This window comes from Vipera ursinii (genome assembly GCF_947247035.1).
Source record: "Vipera ursinii genome assembly, chromosome: 6".
NCBI classification, from domain to species: domain Eukaryota; kingdom Metazoa; phylum Chordata; class Lepidosauria; order Squamata; family Viperidae; genus Vipera; species Vipera ursinii.
The window spans coordinates 12,671,552-12,697,510 of record NC_139515.1 but is presented as its reverse complement, the minus strand read 5'-3'; the positions used below and the strand labels follow the sequence as shown (position 1 = coordinate 12,697,510).

The window sequence follows — 25,959 nt, the reverse complement described above, 5'->3', positions numbered from 1 at the left end:
GAGAAGACTTTATTATTGGGGACCTCTATAAGATGTGGGCTTACAAGCACCTGCAACATAACACCCCAGACTTAACAATTGTCGATAAGAAAGACAAAAAAGTCTGGATAGTGGACGTGGCAGTGCCTGGAGACAGCAGAATAGACAAGAAATAACTGGAAAAGATAACAAAATACAAAGACCTACAAATAAGAAAGACTGTGGCAAAGTCAAGCAAGGGTAGTACCAATAGTAATTGGTGCCTTGGGTGCAATCCCAAAACAACTGGAGCACCACGAACACCATTGGCATTGTTGTGACTCAGGGCCAGCCTGTGGGTCCGACAGCCGGCTCCGATGTATCGGATGACTCAGATGTGGGGGAGGAGGGAAACGAACCGGCTGATGATGATTTGGAGGCTTTGCAGAGTCCTCAGCCGGGGACCTCTTCTCAGCTGCGTGAGCCCGAGAGTGCGGAGGAAGATGACCCACAGCTGGTCCTGTTCAAGGACGCCCGACGCAGGAGGCAGTCAAGCAGGAACAAACAAAGAAAGGCTGTGAGACTCCTCGGGAGGAGGCACAGGGAGACCACGCCCTGAGCTCTCTATAAAAGGAGTGTTTGGGGAGGGGCTGGTTGCTGAAAGCAACTTTTCCGCTTGAGAAGACAAGCTCTTGTGTTTTTGTTAACTGCGTAATTAAATCTTGGCAGATGCCTTTTAGCCTTGGAAGCTCTCCAGTCTCTTCTTCTTAAATAGGGGTTTGCCTTTACAAGGCCAGAAGAGGGCTGGTTCAGAACAGTTTGCTTTCAGCCCCCACCCCTTATTACTACAATGGAGCAGCTTCTTGCCGAGAATGCCCAGCTCACTCAGCAACTTACTTTGCTGGCAGCTCAGGTGGCTCAACTGCAAGCTCAGGTACATGCTGCACCCCCACCCAGGAGGAAATGTCAGATAGCTATGCCGGATAAATTTGCTGGTAATCCAGAACTGTTTCCTGCCTTCCTGGGACAATGCCAGCTTTTTATCAGTGTGAGAGCAGTTGATTTCCCCACTGACCGAGATAAGGTGGGATTCGTGTTGAGCCTTCTGTCGGGAGATGCAGCTCGTTGGGGCACGCCTCTGTTGGCACAGCCTAGCCCTTTGTTGGATAACTTTGGGGGTTTTTGTGACCATATGCGCCTCATGTACGAGGACCCGATTAAGGCGCAGACTGCCACCCGACGCCTGAAAGTTTTGAGGCAGGGTCAGCGCCCTCTACAGGCCTATATCAGCGATTTCCGGCTGCTTAGCCAGGATTCCGCCTGGAATGAGGCTGCGCTCGTGGATGCCTTTCAGGATGGCTTGTCAGAGGAGATGTTGGATGAGCTGGCCCGCGTGGACATTCCCTCAGATCTGAATGGGCTGATCCATCTTTGTCTGCGGATCGATGCCCGGTTGCAGCAGCGAAAGAGTCGCCGTGCCACCCCACAGACCCCTGCCGCCCCTGTTGTGCGTGAGCCCCCAGTCCAGAGGGAGGAGCCAATGGAGCTGGGTGCCACCAGGTCCCGTCTATCGGTGACAGAAATGGACAGACGACGATCGGAGGGGTTGTGTTTTTACTGTGGGGACCCTGGACATTTGGCTGCTTCTTGTCCAAAGAAGCGTCAGCGGGCATCAGTGACCAAGCCGGCCCTGAGAAAGTCCCCTGCTTTGTTGTCGGGAAACGGCCTGAGCCCGATCTAGACGGTGTGAAAGATCGGGCGACCCACAACGACCACGCCGAGCGATGCCGTTCCGACGGTGCCTGTGAACCTTCACGGCATTTGATTTTGGAGGCACGTCTGATCCTTCCTGGCAAGCCAGAGGGGATTCCGGTCCATGCCTTAATTGACTCTGGGGCTACCACTAACTTTATGGATTCGGCCTTTGTGGCCAAATGGGCTGTTCCCCAGTGTCCAGTGGATCCGCCCATGCTTGTGGAGACCATCGATGGTCGAGTGCTCCTGTCCGGGCCTATTACGGCCGCCACGCAACCCGTGTGTATGGCCATCAGTACCCATGTGGAGGCCATTCAGTTCTACGTCACTTCGGAACTGCACTTCCCCGTGGTCTTGGGACTGGCGTGGCTCCGGGCGCATGATCCACAGATCTATTGGTCTCAGAACTTGGTCACCTTCCCAAGTTTGCAGTGCGTGGACCACACCCGCCATATCTGTGCCGGCCAGGTGGAGGGTTCCCCAGGGGTTTCCTTGCCTCCCGAACTGTCCGACTTTGCTGACGTGTTCAGCGAGTCAGAGGCGGACCAATTACCCCCGCACAGGCCCTACGACTGCTCCATTGACCTAGTCCCTGATGCGCCTCTCCCAGTGGGGCGTTTGTACTCCATGTCGGAGCCCGAGTTGGCTGCATTGCGGGACTTCCTGACAAAGAACTTGGCTCGTGGTTTCATCCGGCCCTCGTCCTCGCCAGTGTCTGCGCCCGTGCTCTTCGTCAAAAAGAAGTCGGGCGAGTTACGGCTTTGCTGTGACTACCGGAAACTCAACGCTATCACGGTGCGTAACCGCTACCCGCTGCCCCTCATCCCCGAGCTCTTGGACCGACTCCGGGAGGCTAAGATCTTCACGAAACTGGACCTGCGTGGAGCTTACAACCTCGTCAGGGTTCGGCCGGGTGATGAGTGGAAGACGGCGTTTGGTACTCGCTATGGACATTTCGAGTACACGGTGATGCCGTTTGGCCTGACCAACGCCCCCGCTGTGTTTCAGCATTTTATGAATGACATCTTTCGGGATCTGTTGGACCAGTTTGTTGTGATTTACCTGGACGACATCCTGATTTACTCCCCGTCGCGTGAAGCGCATCATCAGCATCTCCGTCAGGTCCTGCAGCGCCTCCGGAAACATCGGCTGTTTGCCAAGTTGGAGAAGTGCCAGTTTTACCAGGTGACCATTGATTTCTTGGGCCACCGCATTTCTCCTCAGGGCATCGCCATGGAACCGAGTAAAGTTGAGTCGTTGCAGAGTTGGCAACCCCCGCGTCGCGTGAAGGATGTTCAGCGACTTCTTGGATTTGCCAACTACTATCGGACATTCATCCCTGGCTTTGCTGCCTTGACAGCCCCCCTCACCCGGCTCCTGCAGAAGAAGACTCGGTTCCAGTGGAACGCCCCCGAACAACAGGCGTTCCAAGCTTTGAAGGACGCCTTCATGAAGGAGCCCATCTTGAAGCATCCTGACCCGCAACGGCCGTTTGTCGTGGAGGCGGACGCCTCCGACATTGCCATTGGGGCCGTGTTACTCCAGGCAGCGACGCCCAACGGTACCCTTTTCCCTTGCGCGTATCACTCTCGGAAATTGAATCCCTCGGAGCGCAACTATACCATCTGGGAGAAGGAGCTGCTGGCCATCAAGGCGGCGTTCGAGGCTTGGAGGCATCATCTGGAGGGGGCGCGGCATCAAATCGAGGTCCGGACGGACCACAAGAATCTGGAAAGCCTGCAGACCGCTCGGAATTTGAACCAACGCCAGATCCGGTGGTCCCTCTTCTTTGCGAGGTTTGACTTCCGGGTGCGGTACATACCAAGCGGGCACAACCAGAGAGCGGATGCTCTGTCCAGGAAGCCCGAGTACACCCGAGTGGAAGACAAGCTTCCGCCCAGGACAGTGATCCCCGTCGAGTCTTTTGCTGCGGTGCGGGAGCCGGTGGATATACGGGCTCGGATCCGGGAGGCGCAGCAGCAGGAGGCGTGGGTGGCTCAGCGGAAGGAAGAGGTGGGGCCAGATTCGCCTTGGTCGGTCACGGATGGACTCCTGTATTATCGTGACCGGCTCTATGTTCCAGGAGGGCCACTCAGGGGACTCGTCCTCAGCCAATGTCATGATAACCCGGCTGCGGGGCATTTTGGCCTGTTCAAGACTCTGAACCTGGTCTCCCGTACATTCTGGTGGCCCCGAGTCCGACACGATGTCCAGTCTTATGTCACCTCCTGCGTCCCATGCAGGCAGGCCAAGTCAGCGACAGGGGCCCCGCCTGGTTTACTGCAGCCTTTGCCAACGCCCAAGAGACCCTGGGGGGCTGTGTCCATGGACTTTCTGACGGATCTACCCCCATCCTCCGGCTTCACGACAGTGTTTGTGGTAGTGGACATGTTGACCAAGATGGCGCACTTCATCCCCTGTCGCGGCTTACCGTCAGCTCGCGCCACTAGTCGCATGTTCATCCAACAGGTGTTCCGGCTGCACGGCCTTCCCGATAGAGTCGTCTCCGATAGGGGGGCCCAGTTTACAGCCCGCTTCTGGCAGGAGTTGATGCGGGCGTTGGACATTAAGGTTTGCCTCTCATCTGCGCATCATCCTCAGACCGACGGGGGTACCGAGAAGGTCATCGGCATCTTAGAGCAGTATCTGCGCTGCTACGTTAACCTGCAGCAGGACAATTGGGTGGACTATTTGGCCATAGCCGAGTTTGCCTTTAACAACTCGCAGCACACCTCCACGCAGATGACACCGTTCTTGGCCAACGTGGGTTATCACCCCCGGTTTTTCCCCCTTTCTCCCGTGGACTCACCGGAGCCGGCAGCGAACGAATTCATGGCGGAGTTACAGGCGATCCATCGGTTGGTGCGACGGCAGCTGGAGAAGGCCAAGGCCGACTACAAGAGGTTCGCCGATCGGTCGAGAAGGGATACGCCTCCATTATCGGTGGGGGATCGGGTCTGGCTGTCCACCAGGAACCTACCATCCACTCGGCCGGCGAGGAAGTTGGACCACCGTTACCTTGGACCGTTCCCAGTCGAGGCCGTCATCAACCCGGTCGCCTATCGTTTAACTCTGCCACGTTCCCTGCGCGTGCACCCCGTCTTCCATCGGTCCTTGTTGGTCCCCGAACAACCGGCTTGTCCACTTCGCCAAGCGGAACCTCCCCCATCAGGACCTCGTGATGGCGACAGCACCCCCGAGTACGAGGTCGCCAGCATCAGGGATTCCCGCTGGCTGAAAGGTCGCTTCCAGTACCTGATCGAGTGGAAAGGGTACGGGCCGGAGGACTTCACATGGGAAGACGCGACCGCCGTTCATGCCCCTGCGTTGGTGACTGCTTTTCACGAACAGTTCCCATCCCGACCGCATCCGGATCGGCAGACCCGGGGGAAGGGCCCTGCGGTGCGGGATAGTGTTGTGACTCAGGGCCAGCCTGTGGGTCCGACAGCCGGCTCCGATGTATCGGATGACTCAGATGTGGGGGAGGAGGGAAACGAACCAGCTGATGATGATTTGGAGGCTTTGCAGAGTCCTCAGCCGGGGACCTCTTCTCAGCTGCGTGAGCCCGAGAGTGCGGAGGAAGATGACCCACAGCTGGTCCTGTTCAAGGACGCCCGACGCAGGAGGCAGTCGAGCAGGAACAAACAAAGAAAGGCTGTGAGACTCCTCGGGAGGAGGCACAGGGAGACCACGCCCTGAGCTCTCTATAAAAGGAGTGTTTGGGGAGGGGCTGGTTGCTGAAAGCAACTTTTCCGCTTGAGAAGACAAGCTCTTGTGTTTTTGTTAACTGCGTAATTAAATCTTGGCAGATGCCTTTTAGCCTTGGAAGCTCTCCAGTCTCTTCTTCTTAAATAGGGGTTTGCCTTTACAAGGCCAGAAGAGGGCTGGTTCAGAACAGGCATTGACAAATTCGCCATTAGTCAATTGCAAAAGGCGACCTTACTAGGAGCTGCTTTCATCCTGCGACGATATCTGTAATACCATCAAATATCCACATCTGCCTATCCCAGGTCCTTGGTAAGGACTCGATAGGTAGACAAAAATGCCAGATCCAATCTGAACATCTGGCTGACTGTGCGATGAATAATAATAATAATAATAATAATAATAATAATAATAATAATAATAATAATAATAATAATAATAATATGATTATTTAATCAAAAATAGAATTGGAATCCAGAATATGCAAACAAATTGTGAAATCACATCCAACCCTCTTCTTTGTGTTCCCCCACATGGGGTCATAGAGACAAAGCACCTGAGAAGACTTTATTGTTGGGGACCTCTATAAGAGTTGGACTTCTCAGATAATGGTGATGATGAAGAGGATAAATTCTTAGTGAGTTCTTCAGCTATGGCTGATCAAAGAGAATTATTTCAGCCCAAACTTTTCAAAGCTCTCCTGGATGTGTTAGCTGGATTTTTGAATTGACACCACATATGATCCTTTTCTTTCATGAACCAGGAAATCATGGGGTGCAAACAGGATCACTGTGTCCCAAGGTCAGAATAAGTTATATCATTAAGTTATGTTAAAGAATAACAATGGAAAAATAGGAGATTGCCACAGTTTACAACAGACATATTATCTAAGACTTTCATTGTTAAGAAAACACAACTTACTAAAATAAGCCTCCATATATTAAAATAAACATAATAGTAATTACTACATGTAAGGTAAGCTTCCCACAGTGATTCTACAAGCTTGTACTTTACTTACTTATCATACTCGCAATCTGTCATCTTGAAGCAGTTGATTTCAAGAATCCTTCTTAATTCATGCCGTTGGATCTGTCCATTTTGATTATAGTCAAAAAGTCTGCAAGTTTTGATGAAGTGCTTGATCTTTTTAGAAATCTGTTAAAAATTTTCAACAGATTTGTATTAAAATATAGAAGTGTTTGTAGTACTAGCTCCACATTGAGTTCTGATATCAAATTGTATAATAGTATGAGTTAGTATTCCACCAAAGGATTTTAGATTTCTTTTCTAAATAAGAGGGGGGAAACTCCAATGTTGTAGAAGCTAGGCAGTGGAGGGACTTCATTCAAAATTATGTTTGCAAAAATTAATTTCTAAAACTATATTTTATCCTGAGCTAATGGTAAATACACACAAGACATTTGTTCAAATATTGAAAGCTGGAGATTGATTGAACGTAATATTGAGGAGGGCAGCCTATTTAAAAGGAACAGCTGGGTTAAGTATTTGCAAAATACAAGTATTCTGCATAGTAAATTATTCTGCAAAGGCAGAAAGAAGATGTGTTAGAATTGCTACAAAATTGTATCAAAATGTGATTGATGATTTTTATAGTCCTCCTTTCTTTGTCCACCTGTACAAAACTGCATGGTAATATACCAGAAAGTGCATTTTGAAAGCATAAGATATGAATCTACACTTAGTTTTACAGATAATTTCCATTTCAATATTTCTCCATTTGCAAGTAAAATCCCTACTGAAATGTTATACACAGCACCCAACGCTTCAAGATACATTTAGAGGCTGAAATTCAAGGATCTACCTCCATCTGAAATCACATTCACATTTTTTTTTAAAAAAAGGAGGAAGGAATTGTCAGAAGGATGATTGTATTTGTTACAAAGATGGAAAAAGAAAATATACATCCATTTTCATGGAAAATAGCCACAAGAAGGCCGGATAAGTAGATGCCAATCGTTGCTTTAAATCATATGGGATTAGCCATCTAATAGATCACTAGATACACAAATAGTAAGGCATAATAAAGCAGAAAAAAGGAAGGCAATAAACAATGGATGGAAACTAACCAAGGAGAGAAGCAATCTAGAACTAAGGAGAAAATTCCCAAGAGTAAGAGCAATCAACCAATGGAATAGCTTGCTTCAGAAATTGTGGGTGCTCTTTAAGAAGAGATTGGACAGCCACTTGTCTGAAATGGTATAGGGCGGACATGTCAAACTTGCAGTGTCACGTGACATCGCGCAATGTATCCGGACGGTTTTGCCATTGCTGGCAATGGGGTGGGCGTGGCTTCTGGATGACGCCTCCGGCCCGCAGGCCAGCAGTTTGACACCCCTGGTATAGGGTCCCCTCCTCGAACAGGAGTTGGACTAGAACAGGGGTGTCAAACTTGCAATGTCACGTGATGTGTCGCAACGTATTGCGACTTTTTTGCCATTGCCAGCAATGGGGTGGATGTGGTTTTGCTATGATGCATCCGGCCCATGGGCTGGCAGTTTGATGCCCCTGGAACAGAAGATCTCCAAGGTCCCTTCCAACTCTATTATTCTATGCTCCAATAAATGAATGTTCTATAAACAAACAATTCATTGGAGAGTCAGGCAGCATTATACATTATACATTATTTGTTCACAGCAATGTGAAATCACAGCTGTTGGATTTCATACTCACTGAGTTCTTCCCAAGAATCTAGGACAGGGGTCTTCAAACTTGGCCCTTTTATGACTTGTGGACTTCAACTTCCAGAATTCCTCAGCCAAGCATGCTGGCTGAGGAATTCTGGAAGTCCACAAGTCATAAAAGGGCCAAGTTTGAAGACCCCTGATCTAGGATGTAGTAATATATTAGTATAGCATATGTGTAGATCTAAGCAGTGTGGCTTTTTTGAAATTGACAAATGGAAATTTTATCAAGGTGCAGATTTTCCAAGTGCTGTCCAAGAGTTTTTGGTATGGCACCCAGTTTGCCAATAACCAGTGGGATCACCAAAGCCAGTTTATGCCATAATTTTTTAACGTCAATTTTCAGATCTTGATACTTCGTGCTCTTCTCCAATTCTTGGTCTTCTGTTCTACTATCTCCTGGTATTATCACATCAATTATCCGCATTTTCTTTTCAACTGCAGTTAAATATGGTATGTTATGAACCAAGACTTTATCAGTCTGTATTCACAAATCCCACAATATTTTAACTTGCTAATTTTCAACTACTTTTCCAACTCTATTCTCTTCAATTTTTCATTAGTGGAACTTTTTACATTTTTTTTTAAAAAAAACATAGTAATATACATATGTGCAATTTTAGTATCATCACAGTCAGACTGATCTTCAGACTGTAGTTGGTATTTTTATCAACCTATCAAGTCCTTCCCAAAGACCTGGGATTGGCAAAGGTTGTTGATCAATAGTATTAAAGGTGTTGTCAAAGAATGTAAGCTGTTCCAAGTAAAGCTGCCTTTTGCAATGGACTGATGGTGATTTTGCCAACGTGGACAAATCTTCTCCAGATATTTTGGGGTTACACCCAAGGTGCCTATCACTACTGGTATTATCTGCTTTCTTTTATCATAGTCATTCTACTTCTATTTGCAGGTCGTTGTATTTTTGATTTTCTGCAGTTCCTTTTCTTCTCTTCTGCTGTCTGCCACATCCACTATCCAGATATGTGATTTTTTGTCTTTCTAATTGACAATTATTAAGTCTGGGGTGTTATGGGGCAAGCGCTTATCTGTCTGAATGCTAGTTCCAAAGTACTTTAGCTTTTTCATTTTCTATTGGGGTTAGGATCTTGTGGTCCTTAGAAAAGAGCAGGAAGGTTCTGGACAGGCTTTCAAGATTCTGCTTGTTGTTGTTGTTAGCTGCAAAGTTGTGTCCGACCCATCGCGATCCCATGGACAACGTTCCTCCAGGCTTTCCTGTCCTCTACCATCTTCTGGAGTCCATTTAAGCTCATGCCTACTGCTTCAGTGACTCCATCCAGCCACCTCATTCTCTGTCGTCCCCTTCTTCTATTGCCCTCAATCTTTCCCAGCATTAGGCTCTTCTCCAGTGAGTCCTTCCTTCTCATTAGGTGGCCAAAGTATTTGAGTTTCAACTTCAGGATCTGGCCTCCTAAAGAGCAGTCAGGGTTGATCTCCTCTAGGATTGACCGGTTTGATCACCTTGCAGTCCAAGGGACTCACAGGAGTCTTCTCCAGCACCATAGTTCAAAGGCCTCAATTCTCTGGAGCCTGTCTTATGGTCCAACTTTCACAGCCGTACATTGCAACTGGGAAGACCATAGCCTTGACTATACGCACTTTTGTTGGCAGGGTGATGTCTCTGGTTTTTAGTGTGCTGTCTAGATTTGCCAAGGCTTTCCTCCCTACGAGCAAGTATCTTTTAAGATTCTGCTAGTAGACCCTAGAATTAGAATTCCTAGAATCTTTGTAGGGTCTATTTATTATTATTATTATTATTATTATTATTATTATTATTATTATTATTATTATTATTATTATTATTATTATTATTATTATATTATTATTATTATTATTATTATTATTATTATTATTATTTCTTAGCTTGACCTACTTTTGGGGTGGCTTCTTTGAACTAAAGTTCTCTTGAAAACTGAGCACCAAATAACAATCACGGTGACTCTCTTTATGATCACTGCAAAACAGTAGTGAAATTGAAGCTGATCATGTGGTGATTTGACTTATGACCACAATGACGTACAACTGAAATTCTGGTCCCAATTGTGGTCATAAATTGAGGACTACCTTTACAGAGTTTGTCAACTTTGCCTTAACTACAATTGTTGAAGGCATAACATGGGATTGCGTTTGGTGTTTTTTTTAAACTCCAGGCCACCAGCCCACCCTTCTTGGAGAAGCCCCTTTCCATTTCAATGTTGTTTTTCCTCCATTTAGGGTTGGGAAGCCCAGAAAGCCTTAGTCATGCAGATAACTCTTGATGGCTTATAACAGGAGTCCCCAACCCTGGGGACATGGACCGGTAGCAGTCCTTGGCCTGTTAGCAACCGGGCCGCACAGCTGGAGGTGACCTGTGGGCAAGTGAGCAAAGCTTCATGAGTATTTACAGTTCCCCAGTGCTACAATAACTGCCTCAGCTCCACCTCAGATGATCAGGCATTAAATTCTCATAGGAGCCAGAATCCTACTGTAAACTGTGCATGCAAGGGATCTAAATTGCATGCTCTTCCTTCCCGCCCCGTAGTCCATGGAAAAATTGTCTTCCATGAAACCGGTCCTTGGGGACTGCTGCTTTATAATATTAGTTCTACAAAGTCTTTGTCAGTTTAAAATAATGAACAAACAAACACGCTCCCTCCAATGCAATATAATTAAAGACAAAGAATGAATACAAAGGGCAAAGCTAATGTGTGATTGACCACAAGGAAGATGCTTTTGTCTAAAGTATTTTCATAGAAACACAAAGGCGTGAGGTTTTAAAAAATAATCTAAAAAGAGGGAAAAAATAAATTTCTAATCAATAAATAGACTTCTGCATCACTTTGCAGTTGAACTTCTTTGTACAAAATTGTTAATTAAAAAATTTCTTTGGAACTCTTCCCTCCCCCAAAGCCAGAGTGAAATTGTTTTTAAAGACCTGTACACACACACACACACACACACACACACACACACACACACACACAAATCAAAGATATGGAAGGCCACAGCTGTAGAGATATGAAGTGCTATTCCACACCAAATGAATTGGAACCAAGTAAGTACAGCGACAGTTATGCTGTTCATTTTGGCTCCATCTTTTCAGTAGCAAAATCTAACTTGTCACTTTATATTGATTCCATCTGTTTACACTCTGCAGTGGATTGGCTTCCTATGGTGAATGTTTCCTATTTACCAGCTGGTAAAGATGAGCCAAACCAGATAGGAAAGAATTAGATTATTTTCAAATCCCTATAAACATAAAATGGAAAGGAAAAAAAAGAACCTTAGAATGGAAAGGGGATGGAAACCTTTTCCCCCCTTTTCATTTCCTCTCAGCCTGCTTTGTGTTGTTCTGGCAATTGAAAAAAGTCCTTATGTTGGTAGAAAGATGTTTACACCTTAACATACTGTTATTTATTGCATATGTGAAGTCCCTGTTGAAGCGATGCTAATGAGATTCCTGATGCTGGATTTGTTAAAGAATAAAAAGGAGGCTGTATTTTAAACCAAGCTTGTTCTGTTCTGTAACCCAGAAAGCTGAACAAAGGTGTTCAGCTAGTGTGGGCGCAGCTTCCACATGACACATCTGGCCCGTGAGCCAACAGTTTGACGCCCTAGAGCAATGTTTCTCAACCTTGACATCTTTAAGATATGTGGACTTCAATTCCCAGAACTCCCTAACCAGCATGCTTTAAGATGTATCACACGGGTGTCAAACTCGATCACGTCATGTGAAGTATCGTGACCTATCGCGATGTTTTTGGCCTTTGCAGAGCTGGGGTGGGCATGACGCACCTGGCCCATGGGCCACCAGTTTGACATCCCTGAGGTATTGACTTCAACACCTAGAATTCCCTAGCCAGCATATTGACCGGGGAATTCTGGGAATTGAAGTTCACATATGCTTAAAGTTGTCAAGATTGAGAAACATTGCTCTAGGGCATCAAACTGTTGGCCCACGGGCCAGATGTGTCACGTGGAAGCCATGCCCACACTAGCTCCGGCAAGGGGAAAAAGTCGTGATATGTCGCAACACGTCACGTAACGCGGCGAGTTTGACACTCCTGCTCTAGACACTGAGGTTTCTTTAAAGTTCTGCTCAATTTCTAAGTTTGCCTCAGTGTTCAAGGGTAGAAAAACAAGGTGCCAAATAAGACAATTTAGGTTGGGGAAAAAACAGACAAATCCAGGGGGCAAACATCAACAAATTCTTAAGCCTCTACTTCCTTCAGAAGAACTGGGATTGCCTTTAAATTATAATTTTAATAAGACAGAAGATTGAAGATAGAGATAAATGATTGATAGACAGACATACTGTACACACACACACACACACACACACACACACACACACACACCAATATTAAGACAGAGCCAAGTTGACCCTAGGAAACTTCCTAAATATTGTTTTCATGGCAAAAATACAGAAGAACTGAGTGGCCATTTCCTCACTCTAATCTGCAATCCTTCCTGTTCCAGTTCTAATCATAACCACAGATTATAGATTCACAGAATTCTGGAGTTCAAAGGTCATCTAATCCAATCCTTTGCTGACTTTAGGTTTCACTAGAGCATCTCTGACAAGTAGCCACCCAGCCTCTAAAGAAAATGGGAAACTAGCAAAGAAAATATTGTCACTTCATGTGGCAGCCTTGTCACTGAGCAACAGATCACATACAATGTCTGCCTTGAACTTTCTTCCTTGGAGTTTTAATCCTCTTGTTCTGGTCCTGCCCTCTGGAGCAATAGGGAATTAAGTTCTGCCCCTCTTCTGTGTGACAACTTTTCAGATATTTGTTCTTATGCCACCCCTTTTCTCTTTCATAAGCTATACATCCCCAAATCCTGTCAATGTTTCTAATAAGGCTCAGTTTGTAAATCCCTTACCACCTTGGTTGCCCTCTCTCAATTACTTCCTTCACTTTACTCTATAATATTGCAAAATTGAGGAATCCCTAAATTCAAATTAAAACTGAAAGTTCCAATTTAGACGCTGCTGGATTGGGGAAGTCTCCAGGGCAGAGTTTTGGTCAGAGAGTGAGAGCCATCATCTTGACTTTTTTGTCCCCCTCCCTGTGGACCCTCCAACTGTATCTGTACAGAGCTAGGAAAATTCTGCCCTCTTTTTCACTGTGAGAAATCCAAGCAGGGGGAAAGTAATAGCCACAAGCTATTTCCATATTCTTTCCAAGAATTTGATGTAGACATGCCCATGCAGTACCAGGCCTACTGGTTAATGATCATAATAATGTTATTTGATTTGAATGTCACCAGGCATGGGTTATTTTTATTCATTTATTAAGTGAATAGTCACTTCAACCCTTGGAAAATAAATAAATGATGGAAGTACCCAAGTCCTACCCCTGCCTACTTTTTCATTTATTTCACCTTATATCTTTGCTCTTTTTACATAAATACTGTATGTGGATAACTAAAGCTAGGGGTTTAACTATACTGTATATGGGTAAGGGACACAGTGGCTCAGTGGGTTAGGACGCTGAGCTTGTCGATCAGAAGGTCGGCAGTTTGACGGGTCGAATCCTGAGTGCCGCATAACAGAGTGAGCGCCTGTTACTCATCCCAGCTTCTGCCAACCTAGCAGTTTGAAAGCACGTAAACATGCAAGTAGAAAAATAGGGACCACTCCGGTGGGAAGGTAACAGCATTCCGTGCGCCTTTGGCGTCTAGTCATGCCGGCCACATGACCACGGAGACATCCTCAGACAAGCGCTGGCTCTTCGGCTTTGAAACGGAGATGAGCACCGCCCCCTAGAGTCAGAAACGACTAGCACGCATGTGCGGGGGAACCTTTACCTTTTATATGAGCTTTACCTCTGAGTGCCCCCCAGAAACACAGGCTCTAAAAATTAAAACAGTTGAATCAGGTCTTTGAGGGAAATTTTCAGTGCTGCAATTCAGTGGCAACTCTGCTGCTTCATTCATCTTTATAGCCAAACTGAAGCTCAACACAGCAGCAACAGCCATTGAAGCTCTGAGTGATGATGATGATGAAGAGGCTTCATTGCTGTGATGAAAGCATGTCTTGGCTGCAATCTGTCTTGACAGCTCTGTAATATGCAAATAGCTCACAGTCTGGCCAGAGACAGATGCCCTTCACCAGAGACTATGTCTGGCACCTGGTAGAAAGCCACCTGGATGTACACCATACACTGGGTGATGCCAGGGTGCAAAGGCCAGGCTGCAACAACAGCTTCAGGTTAGACTGTGCTTCAAACAGCTCTGAGAAACCACCCGATCAGGAGGACTAGGCCAACACGAGGAATCCAGACTGAATGAAGTGCAATTCAGACATTTTACTATTGGCAATGAGTACCCTATTCCAGGTATCCAGACCTCATTTTCTAAAGCAGTGTTTTCTCAACCTTAGCAACTTGAAGATACCGTATTTTTCCATGTATAAGATGCTATTTTTTCCTGCAAACACCCTGTTCAAAAATCAGGTGTGTCTTATACAAGTGCAGTGTCATACATGAAAAAATAATGGTAACCTCTGCAGCCCAGGGTATGCCTGTGTGGGTTCTTTACATGCCGCTGCCATGCCGCCTGGTGCAGGAGGATATCGCTGGACCAAGATGCCTTGTGGATGGGGAGAAAGCCGGCCCGAGATGCCGTCTGGTGCTGGAGGATCACGCTCCCCCAAGAATGCCACTGGTCCCACTGAAGCAGCCTTCTATGACCCGTTTTTCACTGGTGCAGCTTGGGCTGAAGCCGCAAGAGACTCTGGGAAGTTGCCTCAGTATAGTGATTGACGGCCGAGGGGGTGGGCAGGATTAAGCCTGCAGAGCGCCATCTGATTGGAAGAAGCCGCCTCCCTAGTGTGATGGTACCGAGAAATACCAGTACCATAATTGGGGGGGTGCGTCTTATACAAGGGTGCGTCTTATAGACGGAAAAATACGGTATATAGACTTCAACTCCCAGAACTCCCCAGCTAGCATTCCTGGCTGCGGAATTCTGGGAATTGAAGTCCAAACATCTTCAAACTGCCACAGTTGAGAAACACTGTTCTAGAGGATGTTTTTTCTTAAAAAGGATAGAGTGCTGAGGCAGAATGAGACTTCTAACACAGAAATATTGCAAAGTGTGGTCAAAAAAGTCAAGATACCAGTGCAATTGAAGCTCTGCCTGTTTTTCACAGGCATGTAACTTGTCTTTTTTGGCTCCATCCTGCAGACACTCCACTCTTGCACAATTCTCTCCCACAGCTGCTGAGAATCTCTACAGCTGATGGGAAATTCATGAAGGACTGGTCTCTCCCTTAGCACTTAAGACACCAAGGATCATCAAATGCAGGAGAAGAAGGGCTATGAATCCTTCATTGTCTCCCAAAAATGCACGGGGATTGCCTTCTGCTCTCTCCTGAGATTGGGAGATGGGTAACAAGAGTGCAAGTCCTTGGATTTGAGAGCAAAAAAGGTTTGCCAAGGATCCCTTCTGTGAGGCCCTTCTGAGGAGTTACAACTAACTCATGAGATTTGCAACATTGGGAGTCCTGTTCAATGTGGAAGCCATTTGTGGGATGTACCTTCTCTCGTAACAGACACTCCATCTGGCTTAAGGTCCTGGCTCTGCTTTCTCGGAGATTATTCCACCTGAAAAACCAACCAGAAATTAAGGTCACTCATTTTTTTTTATCAGGCCTACCCTCTTGCCAATAGTTTTTTAGCTGGGGATGAAAACAGAACTGTCAGCTCCTGGTGGCCTGGTCAGTGGGGAGCAAAGGGCCACAGCTGCTTCTGAAGAGGAATCTAGATCAGGAATCGGGAGACTTAGAGGGAATTGTTTAAATCTTCTTTTTTAGTTTTAGTTTGAACAGCCAAGAAGAGAAAGTAATTCTACCACAAAGCAGAGAATATAGACCTCTGCACCACATCATTTCCTTCATTTAAATCATCCCCCTCTTGGGCGGCACAGAAGAAAATAGAACTACAGTAAGTTTCAGATAGAGGGACGCGGTGGCTCAGTGGGTTAGGACGCTGAGCTTGTCGATCAGAAGGTCGGCAGTTGGACGGGTCGAATCCCGAGTGCTGCGTAACAGAGTGAGCGCCTGTTACTCGTCCCAGCTTCTGCCAACCTAGCAGTTCGAAAGCACGTAAAAATGCAAGTAGAAAAATAGGGACCACTACGGTGGGAAGGTAACAGCGTTCTGTGCACCTTTGGGGTCTAATCATGCCGGCCACATGACCATGGAGATGTCCTCGGACAAGCGCTGGCTCTTCGGCTTTGAAACGGAGATGAGCACCAGCCCCTAGAGTTGGAAACGACTAGCATGCATGTGCGGGGGAACCTTTACCTTTACCTTTTAAGTTACAGATGCTGAATAGACCTAAATATGTCTCCTCCCAGCTCCCCCTGTCTGTCTAGCAGTGGGTTTCCCATCATTTCATCTACCTTAGCTTTTAATGTTGGTTTGCAGATGAGCAAAGAGCAAATATGCAAATATGCCCTAAGGCAGTGTTTCTCAACCTTGGCAAGTTGAAGATGTGTGGACTTCAACTCCCAGAATTCCCCAGCCAGCATGAAATCCACAGAGTTCAAGTCACCACATTTGAGAAACACTGCTCCAAGGATTTATTTCTACATAGTGTCACCAACTATGCAGCATTTATGAGGACCATGCAACACTTCAGAGGCCATGTCTGGAAGATGCTTCAGATGACAGGAGGCACAAAGATTCATGCCTTTGTGCCACATCTCAAAGCCTTTGCATCTTGGGGAAGAAGTGCTGCCAAAGTCCTTCAGCCAGTTTGGGGAAACAAAACAACTGAAGCACAACATTAACAGCCCTGGATTTTATCTTAGTTTTAGAAGGTCATTGTTCACCTCAGAATCCTTATTTACCTCACCTCCTCAAACACCCAGACAGAGGAAAGGGAGAAAGAGCTTTCCCAACAGCAAGATATGAAAGTAGAATATATTACAGAAAGCAAATTTCTTTGTGGCTTTAATCATATGACCAGGAGACTATCTTGGTTTCTGGACCCTACCTTGGTGAATCTAAACCATTGGAGCTCTTTAAAGAGGAGAATCATAGAATAACAATAACTGAATGACAGGATAACATAGCTGGAAGGGACCTTGGAGGTCATCTAGTCCAACCCCCTGCTCAGGCAGGAAACTTATACCATTTGTCCAGTCTCTTCTTAAAAACTTCCAGTGTTGGAGCACTCACCGCTTCTGGAGGCAAGTTATTCCACTGATTAATTGTTCTAAGTGTCAGGAAATTTTTCCTTAATTCTAGTTTGCTTCTCTCCTTGATTAGTTGCATCCGTTGCTTCTCCTGCCTTCAGGTGCTCTGGAGAACAGGTTAAGTTCCTCTTCTTTGTGGCAACCCCTTACATATTGGAACACTATCATGCCCCCTGCCAATCCTTCTTTTCATTAGACTAGATATACCCATTCGAGCAACTGTTTTTTATACATTTTAGCCTCCAGTCCCCTAATCATCCATGTTGCTCTTCTCTGCACTCTTTCAAGAGTCCTGGTTTCTTTTAGAGAAACCTAGGTGGTTTTTACACTGGCTTTAAATTTACAGAATATATGTTTGTTGATTGTAGTTAACTAAAACAGCCCAGATGAAAACGATATTCTGAGAGCCAGTGCTGTATAATGGTTAAGAGTTGGACAAAGCCTGGGAGAGTCAGATTCAAATTCATCCTCAGCCACGGAAGGTTATTGGCTGATATTCAGTCATGGAATGAAAAGTGCTGGATATGTTGCATTTAGATAAGATTTAAGTCCACCAAATAAATATTAATGGGGGATAAAGACCATCCAGTTCTGCTTGGAAATATGAGGCAGTATCTGACTGGACATGCTGGTCCTTCAATCTTGGCCAGAAAAGCAGGTCTGTTGTGTACATGGAGTTTCTGCTTAAAAACAGCAGCCCAAGACAAGTGTCACCTTCCACTGTTTGCCCAATTTTGCTTATTGCTGCTATAAGTAAATGCTGTTTACACTGTTGGCCTTATAGTTTGCTATTCATATTTTGCTATTTTGATTTCTCTGTTACTTAAAACCACAAGAAATAAATGGAACCAACATGCTTACTTTGCACTGAGACTACTGGTGGGCCTCAAGAACATTGACAAGAACTCAAGATATGGAACTGTAACTTTGGTAATTCCTGGAACCTGTTTCAATTTTAAAAAAAAATTGATTACTTTTAAGATAATGTTTCAGCATAGTGGAGAATGATCATTTCCATCCCTTCTCATTCTTCCTTTCGGTAATACATAATTAAAAGCATAATTACCTTTCCTCAGTTATATGTTTCCAAAGAAATAAGTTCATCAAAGAGTTAATCTCTTGCATCAAAATATTTCCAATCTCAAATGCTCTCAATATTATCTATGGTAAGTTATATCAAATTATTTCATACCCTGTGCAGGTTTCTGGTGGATTTGCCTTCTTATATTGACGTACTGCTTCTATTTAATAAGAGTATTGATTCAGCTAGAATTCTTTACATTCATTCCCACATAGTGTCATGGCCCCCTTGAAGTCCGGTTTGAAAGAGGAGGGGGAGGAGTTAGAACTGGAATCATCCAATAGAGACGGCACGTCTTCCCTTGGCATGAGTGGAGAGGCCAGGGGCTGAGGACGATGCTATCCCAGCCCCGCCTTTACAGACACAGGGGAGGATCAGCTGCTGATAGGCCATGGTGCTGACAGGTAGCAGATCAACTCTGAGGAGGAACAGATGCCTCTCCCACTCGATCCAAGGGCACGGAGAGTAGAGTGGAGGCAAGCTCAGAGAAGGGCCGCAAAGTAGCCCCGCCCCTCCTCACAAGGAACACCCGAAGTGGACCGATTTAAGGAGAAGCCTTGGGGAGTTGATCTTTGCCAGGAACAATTGTTGGTTTTGGATTACACTCTTCTGGCTTTGACTCTAGCCTTTTGCCTTGCTTCAAGGACTGCTTTTCGCCTTTTATTTATTTATTTATTTTTATGGGATTTGTATGCCGCCCTATCTCCCAAAGGACTCAGGGCGGCTAACAACGATAAAAACACAAAATACAAATATTAAAAGGTATTAAATCAAATTATCCCATGAATAGTCCAATTAAAAACACAATAAAACAAAATTAAGAAAACCTCCCTTCCATCATCGGCCTGTTGAAAAAGCCATGTTTTAAGGTCGTGATGAAAGGAACGGAGATCTGGGGCCATCCAGAGTTCCAAGGGGAGTTGATTCCAAAGGGCAGGTGCCGCCACAGAGAAGGCCCTCCCCATGGGGGTTGCCAGTCAACATTGTCTGGCCAACAGCACCCTGAGGAGGCCCTCCCTGTGTGAGCGCACAGGGCGATGGGCAGTCGTTCCTGGCAGCAGACGGTCGTGCAAATATCCCAGACCTAAGCCATGTAGGGCTTTATAGGTAAGAACCAGCACCTTAAATCTTTGCTTTGAGGACTGCCATTGGTCTTGCCCTTGGGCATTGTGGGTTGCTTTTGCCTTTTGCTTTGCTTGACCTTTAGAGCTGCCTTTGCCTTGTACCCTATCTTTGGCCCAAGGACTGCCATTTGTCTTATGCCTGGACTTTGCCTTAGGGACTTTCCTGCGGTTTGGGGGGGGTGTCTGAGGGTGGCTGCTTTCAGGGTAGCGTGGGGTGGAGCCTTACTGGCTGCTGGAGGGCCGTTTGATGAAAAGTCCTTGAGGGCAATAAGGGACTCCCTAAAGGCCTGCCTTCTCTTGACCACCTGAATCATAACATATTCTATTACATCGGGAGATCACCAGAATATCTCAGGCTTAAAGATATTATACATCACCCTACGCATAGCCATTATTTTATTACTATACAATTTCCTGATGCAGATTTAATTTATTAATTAAGTCATCGTGATTAACTGGGATTTCTTTAATGGGACGTAGTCAACAAATGCTTTACTGAATCGACTTCAATAATAATACAAATACACTTATGTGCAGCCGTCAAGAGAATACGTACCTTTGCTAGCACCACATTAAACTGCTCATCTGTCAGAGGTAAAATAAATGTTTCAATCACTCTTCTAAATTCACCCTTCGTGATCTTCAGTGTCTGATCAATATCAATAATCTGAAAGGCTTTCCTGATTTCATCTTCTTTTGCAATTATTTTCTGAAGCAAAATCTGCTCAATAACATCGGGTGACAGTGTGGAATCAGGTACAGAGCTGACAGAAACAGCTGCAAAAGACAGCATGAGTTATAAAGCCTTCTTAAAAATAGATACAAATTAAATATAAAGTTTAAGATACAGAATGGAATGCAAACCATTCTGAAATAAAAACCAATGTTTTCCAGCTCAAAACAGGTCATTGCAATCTTGCTGAAAACTTTCCAACACAGTTCCAAGCATTTTTGAGCTTGGAAAGCTTTGTGTGGAGTTCAGACAGGCCTTTGAAGCTTGAGGTGGCCCATTCTTTTCTCAGAACACTTTCAAAATATAGGGGTGGGTGGGGGAGGGACAGCTGATTCAAACTTGGAAAGGACGGTTTCAGGCATAAAAAGGTTGTTATGAAATATGTTGCACACCTGTGAAGTCCAAGGATATGTCGGAAGCTGTTTTATTGTCTATTATCCAGAATATTGTTTTAAATAATAGTCAGCCAACTAATCAGGAGGAACTTAACACTGAAGCTGCCTTCTGGCAATAGTCCCTAGCTTTTAGCATTCACAAGGTATACCCTTTCTAAATGAAAAAGCTCCATTTCTCCAATGTAGCTAGGAAACTTTTCAAGTGATGCAACACTCCTTGTGACCACAGGCGATGTCGCCAGAGTGAGTCCACAAAGTCTTGAAGAAATGTTATGATTTAAATCTTGAGTAAAGATTTGGGGATCTGTGGCCACGGTCCGTGGCCACAAAAGGTATTTAAAGGGGGTCCGTGGTGAAGAAAAGCTTGAGAACCCCACGGCCCCTAAGGCAATGACCATTGCTGGTTGCAAATGCTTTCCCCAACAAGGGACGTTCGAGGTCCTTACTTGAGTCAGACTGGGCAGAGCTTTCACTGCTGCTCTTGCTGCTGGTGCTGCTCCGTGTGGAAGATCGCCCTGATGAGTTGGACTGGACTCTGGCATTGAAGACAATCCCGTGGGACTGAGGGCATAAAGTCTTGTAATCACATGCATTCACCACTCTGGACATTGTTCCTGCAAGAAATAAGGGGGAACAAAGGAAGAAGTAGAACAAAGAGGCCACTGCTTGCTGCTCAAGAGCTGAGGTGGCATAATGCAATGGGGGAAAGCTGGAAAATCCCACTAGAGAAAATTAAGCAAGCCACCCAAGAAGAAGGCCACTACAGGTAGTCTTCAAGTTTACAAGCATAGCTGAGCCCTCAGTTTCAGTCATATTTATTATTATTTTATTTATTTAATTTATATACTTTAATTTATTTATATGTTGTGAGGTCATAAAGCGGGTCACCACATGACTGGACAGACTTTACGAACTTTTTTCAGTGGTTGTTAAATGAACGCTGCAGTAAATCTCAGTCACATGACTATGTTGTTGTTGTTAGTTGTGAAGTCGTGTCCGACCCATCGCGACCCTATGGACAACGTTCCTCCAGGCTTTCCTGTCCTCTACCATCTTCTGGAGTCCATTTAAGCTCACGCCTCCTGCTTCAGTGACTCCATCCAGCCACCTCATTCTCTGTCGTCCCTTTCTTCTCTTGCCCTCAACCTTTCCCAGCATTAGGCTCTTCTCCAGTGAGTCCTTCCTTCTCGTTAGGTGGCCAAAGTATTTGAGTTTCAACTTCAGGATCTGGCCTTCTAAAGAGCAGTCAGGATTGATCTCCTCTAGGACTGACCGGTTTGAACGCCTTGCAGTCCAAGGGACTTGCAGAGGCACTGCAAATGGCCATAAATGAGGACCGATTGTTTAATGACCAAAGTGCACCGTATGACCTGGGAGTAGAAAGGCCCATATTTCGGAAGTTTCCAACTGATCATAAGTTCCATTTTTCATGATCTGTCATAAAAAATGGCTGATAAGCAATCAGTCATATGTTGAGGACTACTTCAGCACTAATAAAAAGGAAGAGAGTGGTTTTAAACCTTTTAGAGACCCACAATCTTCCAGGGACAGAGCATTCCAAAGCAGAAAAGTTTTTGCGGTTTGTCTCAAATTGAACTGATGGAGACCCAGGGTTGCTGCTTTATGTGCTAGTGTAGAAGTCTGAAAATGTACATGGGCACAGGTGGATCAGTTCAAGTGGCACCTTTGGCGACCCACATAAAAGTTTTCCCCACACCAAAGGAGCCTGTGAGAGAGGAAGAAAGATAGCCAACTACAGTCTGTTCTCTAATTTCTGTGTTGTTGATTTTTCACAGAAAACCACCCAGGCCGCCCTGGAAGTATCTTAGGAAAAATATACAGAAAAGCAGGGCTTTTTTCCTCATAGAACGCTCAGAACGGAGTTCTGGCACCTTTTTTGGATGGAACCTTGTAGGGTAGGCAAGGCGGGTTGTATGACATGTGTGAATTCTGGCACCTTTTTCTTTTACAAAAAAAGCACTGCAGAAAAGTGCCATAAATTTATTCTTCCAGCTGAAATAGCAGGTGCAGAGGGATTCTGCATGCCTCAAAAGTAGTTAAAACAGACAGTATTGCTGGCTGGGGAATTCGGGGATTTGAAGTCCACCCATCTTAGTTGCCCAGGTTGAGAAACACAGTTAAAGAGTGTAAGCAATCATAGTCACAACGTCTATGATACACTGTCCAAGCCCTGCTGCTATTTTTTTAACTATTATAATTGCCTTGACCTTTTTCACCCCTCCCTATAAATGCTTCTGGAACCACCTTTCCTCTGCCATTTCACCCTAGAACCTGTCCATCTTGTTTCCATTAAAAACAAGGAAATAGAGAAAACAATTATGAAATCATGTCTTTTTTTCTCAAATATACCCGATGTCTAACGGGGTTTTTTCTTCCTATTATTAAATGAATACTTGTACTACTATTTAATTTTCTTTTAAGTTTATTTGCGCTTTATAAAAGATCTTTAGTCTTGTCCATTCAAATTTCCTGACAGTGAGAACAATTAATCAGTGGAATGGCTTGCCTCCAGAAGTTGTGGGTGCTCTATTACTGGAGATTTTAAAGAAGTGATTAGACAGTTATTTATCCAGAATGATAAAGGGTCTTCTGCTTGAGCAGGGGGCTGGAGTAGAAGACCTCCAAAGTCCCTTTCAACTCTGTTATTCTGTATCAATGTCATTCCCTTTAATGTGTCTATCATCGGTCCATTATTATTTCATATTTTCATATATTAAGGATCTTTTGTTTCAGCCTCCTACAAATCTCTCTCTCTCACACACACACACGCACACACAATGCAGTATTTAATCTGTAATAATATTGATATATGTTTATTTTTATTTAATAACCATATTGCAAACTGACTAGATGCTATTCTTAATTCAAAAATGGGACATAAATATACGATATCAAAGTGGAACAAGTGAAACAGAACATGTTTTATGTATTTAGTTCATTAAACTAAATAGAACTCAGTCCATGACAGAGACAGACAATTAGTATATCTTGCTCAGACCATGACTAAAATTACAATTGTTCCAATGAGTGGAAATTCTGCATATCTGCGATGATGTAAATGTGCTCACTCAGAATATTTGCACAGGCTGTTACAGGTTGGTACTTCTAACTATTCTGTTGTTTGTTGCTTGTGTAACTTTGCATGTTCTCCCTGATTGACTGGTTTTCCTGGGGTGGGTTTGTGGTTCGGCACATTTGCTTGTTACTTACCTACTTATTACCCCAATACCTCACTTTTTTGCTTCCTTAAGGCCAATGTAGGTTGCATAAATTCAGAAAGCAGATTAACTTTGTTCACTAGGCAACTGCAAACACAGACCGTGACAATCATACCTTGATACTATGCAGAATTAGAGCTGCCTTGGAAGGGTTGAGATCAAATTCCAATGCATTTGCTGGACGACCAAATGCTACTTTCTCAAGCTAATCTATCTGGCTGGCTTACAGGAAGCCAGCATCGAGAGCGCGGCTTCTGGGCTGGATGTGGCTAATGCTTCCAACAAGCTTCTGTTTTCTGCAAAAAAACAAAAACAAATTCTCTAGCTTTTTTTTTTTCCCGACGCAGATGAAACCAACCGTGTTTCTCTTCTTCGCCTCCCTCTGGCGACGTCATTGTCGGCCGAAAAGTACGCAGCCGGTGCAGGGGTGAGGCGCTTCCCGCCGCCAGCCGGAGGAAAGATGCTCGGAACGCCCGCGTCCCGCTTGCAAAGTTGCACTTCGCGGCTTCGCTGCCTGACAGCGGCGTTGCCAGGACGCTGTAGCCACAGCAACGCGGAGCAGCTTCCCATTCGCCGAGATCTCGCGCAGTTACTTAGCAACCGTAACTCACGACAATTGCACTCTCGTGAATGGGGGGGGGGAAAGTCTTTCCGCCGGTTCCTTCACCCCCCCCCCCCACACACACACACCCTTCTCCCCATCCACCCATGCCCGTCGATCCCGGAGGACGTGCTCCGAAAGTCAGTCAATGGACTCCTCTCTACGCTTGCAGGGGCTTCCCGGTCAAGGGGCTTTTGCTCCTAAGCAAAGTCTGAAAGGTCCCCTCGTGCAGGACAAGAAGCAATGGATGGAAACTAGTCAAGGAGAGAAGCAACCTAGAACTAAGGAGAAACTTCCTGACAGTTAGAACAATTAACCAGTGGAACAACCTGCCTCCAGAAGTGGTGAATGCTCCAACATTGGAAGTTTTTAAGAAGAGACTGGACAGCCATTTGCCTGAAATGGTATAGGGTTTCCTGCCTGAGCAGGGGGTTGGACTAGATGACCTCCAAGGTCCCTTCCAGTTCTATTCTATTCTATTCTATTCTATTCTATTCTATTCTATTCTATTCTATTCTATTCTATTCTATTCTATTCTCTATTCTATTCTCTATTCTATTCTATTCTATTCTATTCTATTATTTTTTATTTTTATTTTTTTTATTTTAATTCCATTTATATCCCGCCCTTCTCCGAAGACTCAGGGCGGCTTACAAGCTTAGGAGTATATTCTATTCTATTCTATTCTATTCTATTCTATTCTATTCTATTCTATTCTATTCTATTCTATTCTATTCTATTCCATTCCATTCCACTCCACTCCACTCCACTCCACTCCACTCCACTCCACTCCACTCCACTCCACTCCACTCCACTCCATTCTATTCTATTCTATTCTATTCTATTCTATTCTATTCTATTCTATTCTATTCTATTCTATTCTATTCTATTCTATTCTATTCTATTCTATTCTATTCTATTCTATTCCACTCTACTCTACTCTACTCTACTCTACTCTACTCTACTCTACTCTACTCTACTCTACTCTACTCTACTCTACTCTATTCTATTCTATTCTATTCTATTCTATTCTATTCTATTCTATTCTATTCTATTCTATTCTCCTGTTGAAGCTCTCTGGACTTCAGGTTGGGGAAGGAAAACAGACCACATATCGTTGGGCTGGATGGCAGTGATCCAAATGCAGATGCCATTTTGTCCCGCTTAGTGGTGGGGGTGGGGGTGGGGAGAGAGAAAATGGCAACCTCCAGGTAAGCTGCTTTGTTTTGCTGCCTTATTTTATTTATTTATTTATTTATTTATTTATTTATTTATTTATTTATTTATTTATTTATTTATTTATTTATTTTTATTACATTTATATCCCGCCCTTCTCCGAAGACTCAGGGCGGCTTACAAGCTTGGCAGTAGCCTTCATTCTATGCATATGCCTGCTTGTTAGGGCTTTCACACACACACACCCAAGCGGCATTATTACAAAGTCAGCTTATTGCCCCCA

The 25,959-nt window shown here is 44.9% G+C and overlaps 1 protein-coding gene across 1 annotated transcript in view; it reads right to left on the bottom strand.

The window, feature by feature from the left end:
* The window catches only part of EFCAB6 (EF-hand calcium binding domain 6), a gene marked incomplete at its 5' end in the record, with an annotated part of 137,058 nt that extends 112,764 nt beyond the window's left edge, over nucleotides 1-24,294 (bottom strand). Inside the window, 6 exons of the mRNA XM_083366235.1 lie at nucleotides 6,437-6,573; nucleotides 15,664-15,730; nucleotides 18,189-18,271; nucleotides 20,089-20,309; nucleotides 21,107-21,274; nucleotides 24,258-24,294. Of these exons, the coding sequence (XP_083222361.1) occupies nucleotides 6,437-6,573; nucleotides 15,664-15,730; nucleotides 18,189-18,271; nucleotides 20,089-20,309; nucleotides 21,107-21,274; nucleotides 24,258-24,294 (713 nt within the window). The remainder of the gene's footprint in view (nucleotides 1-6,436; nucleotides 6,574-15,663; nucleotides 15,731-18,188; nucleotides 18,272-20,088; nucleotides 20,310-21,106; nucleotides 21,275-24,257) is intronic.
* Between the last annotated feature and the right edge of the window lie 1,665 nt (nucleotides 24,295-25,959).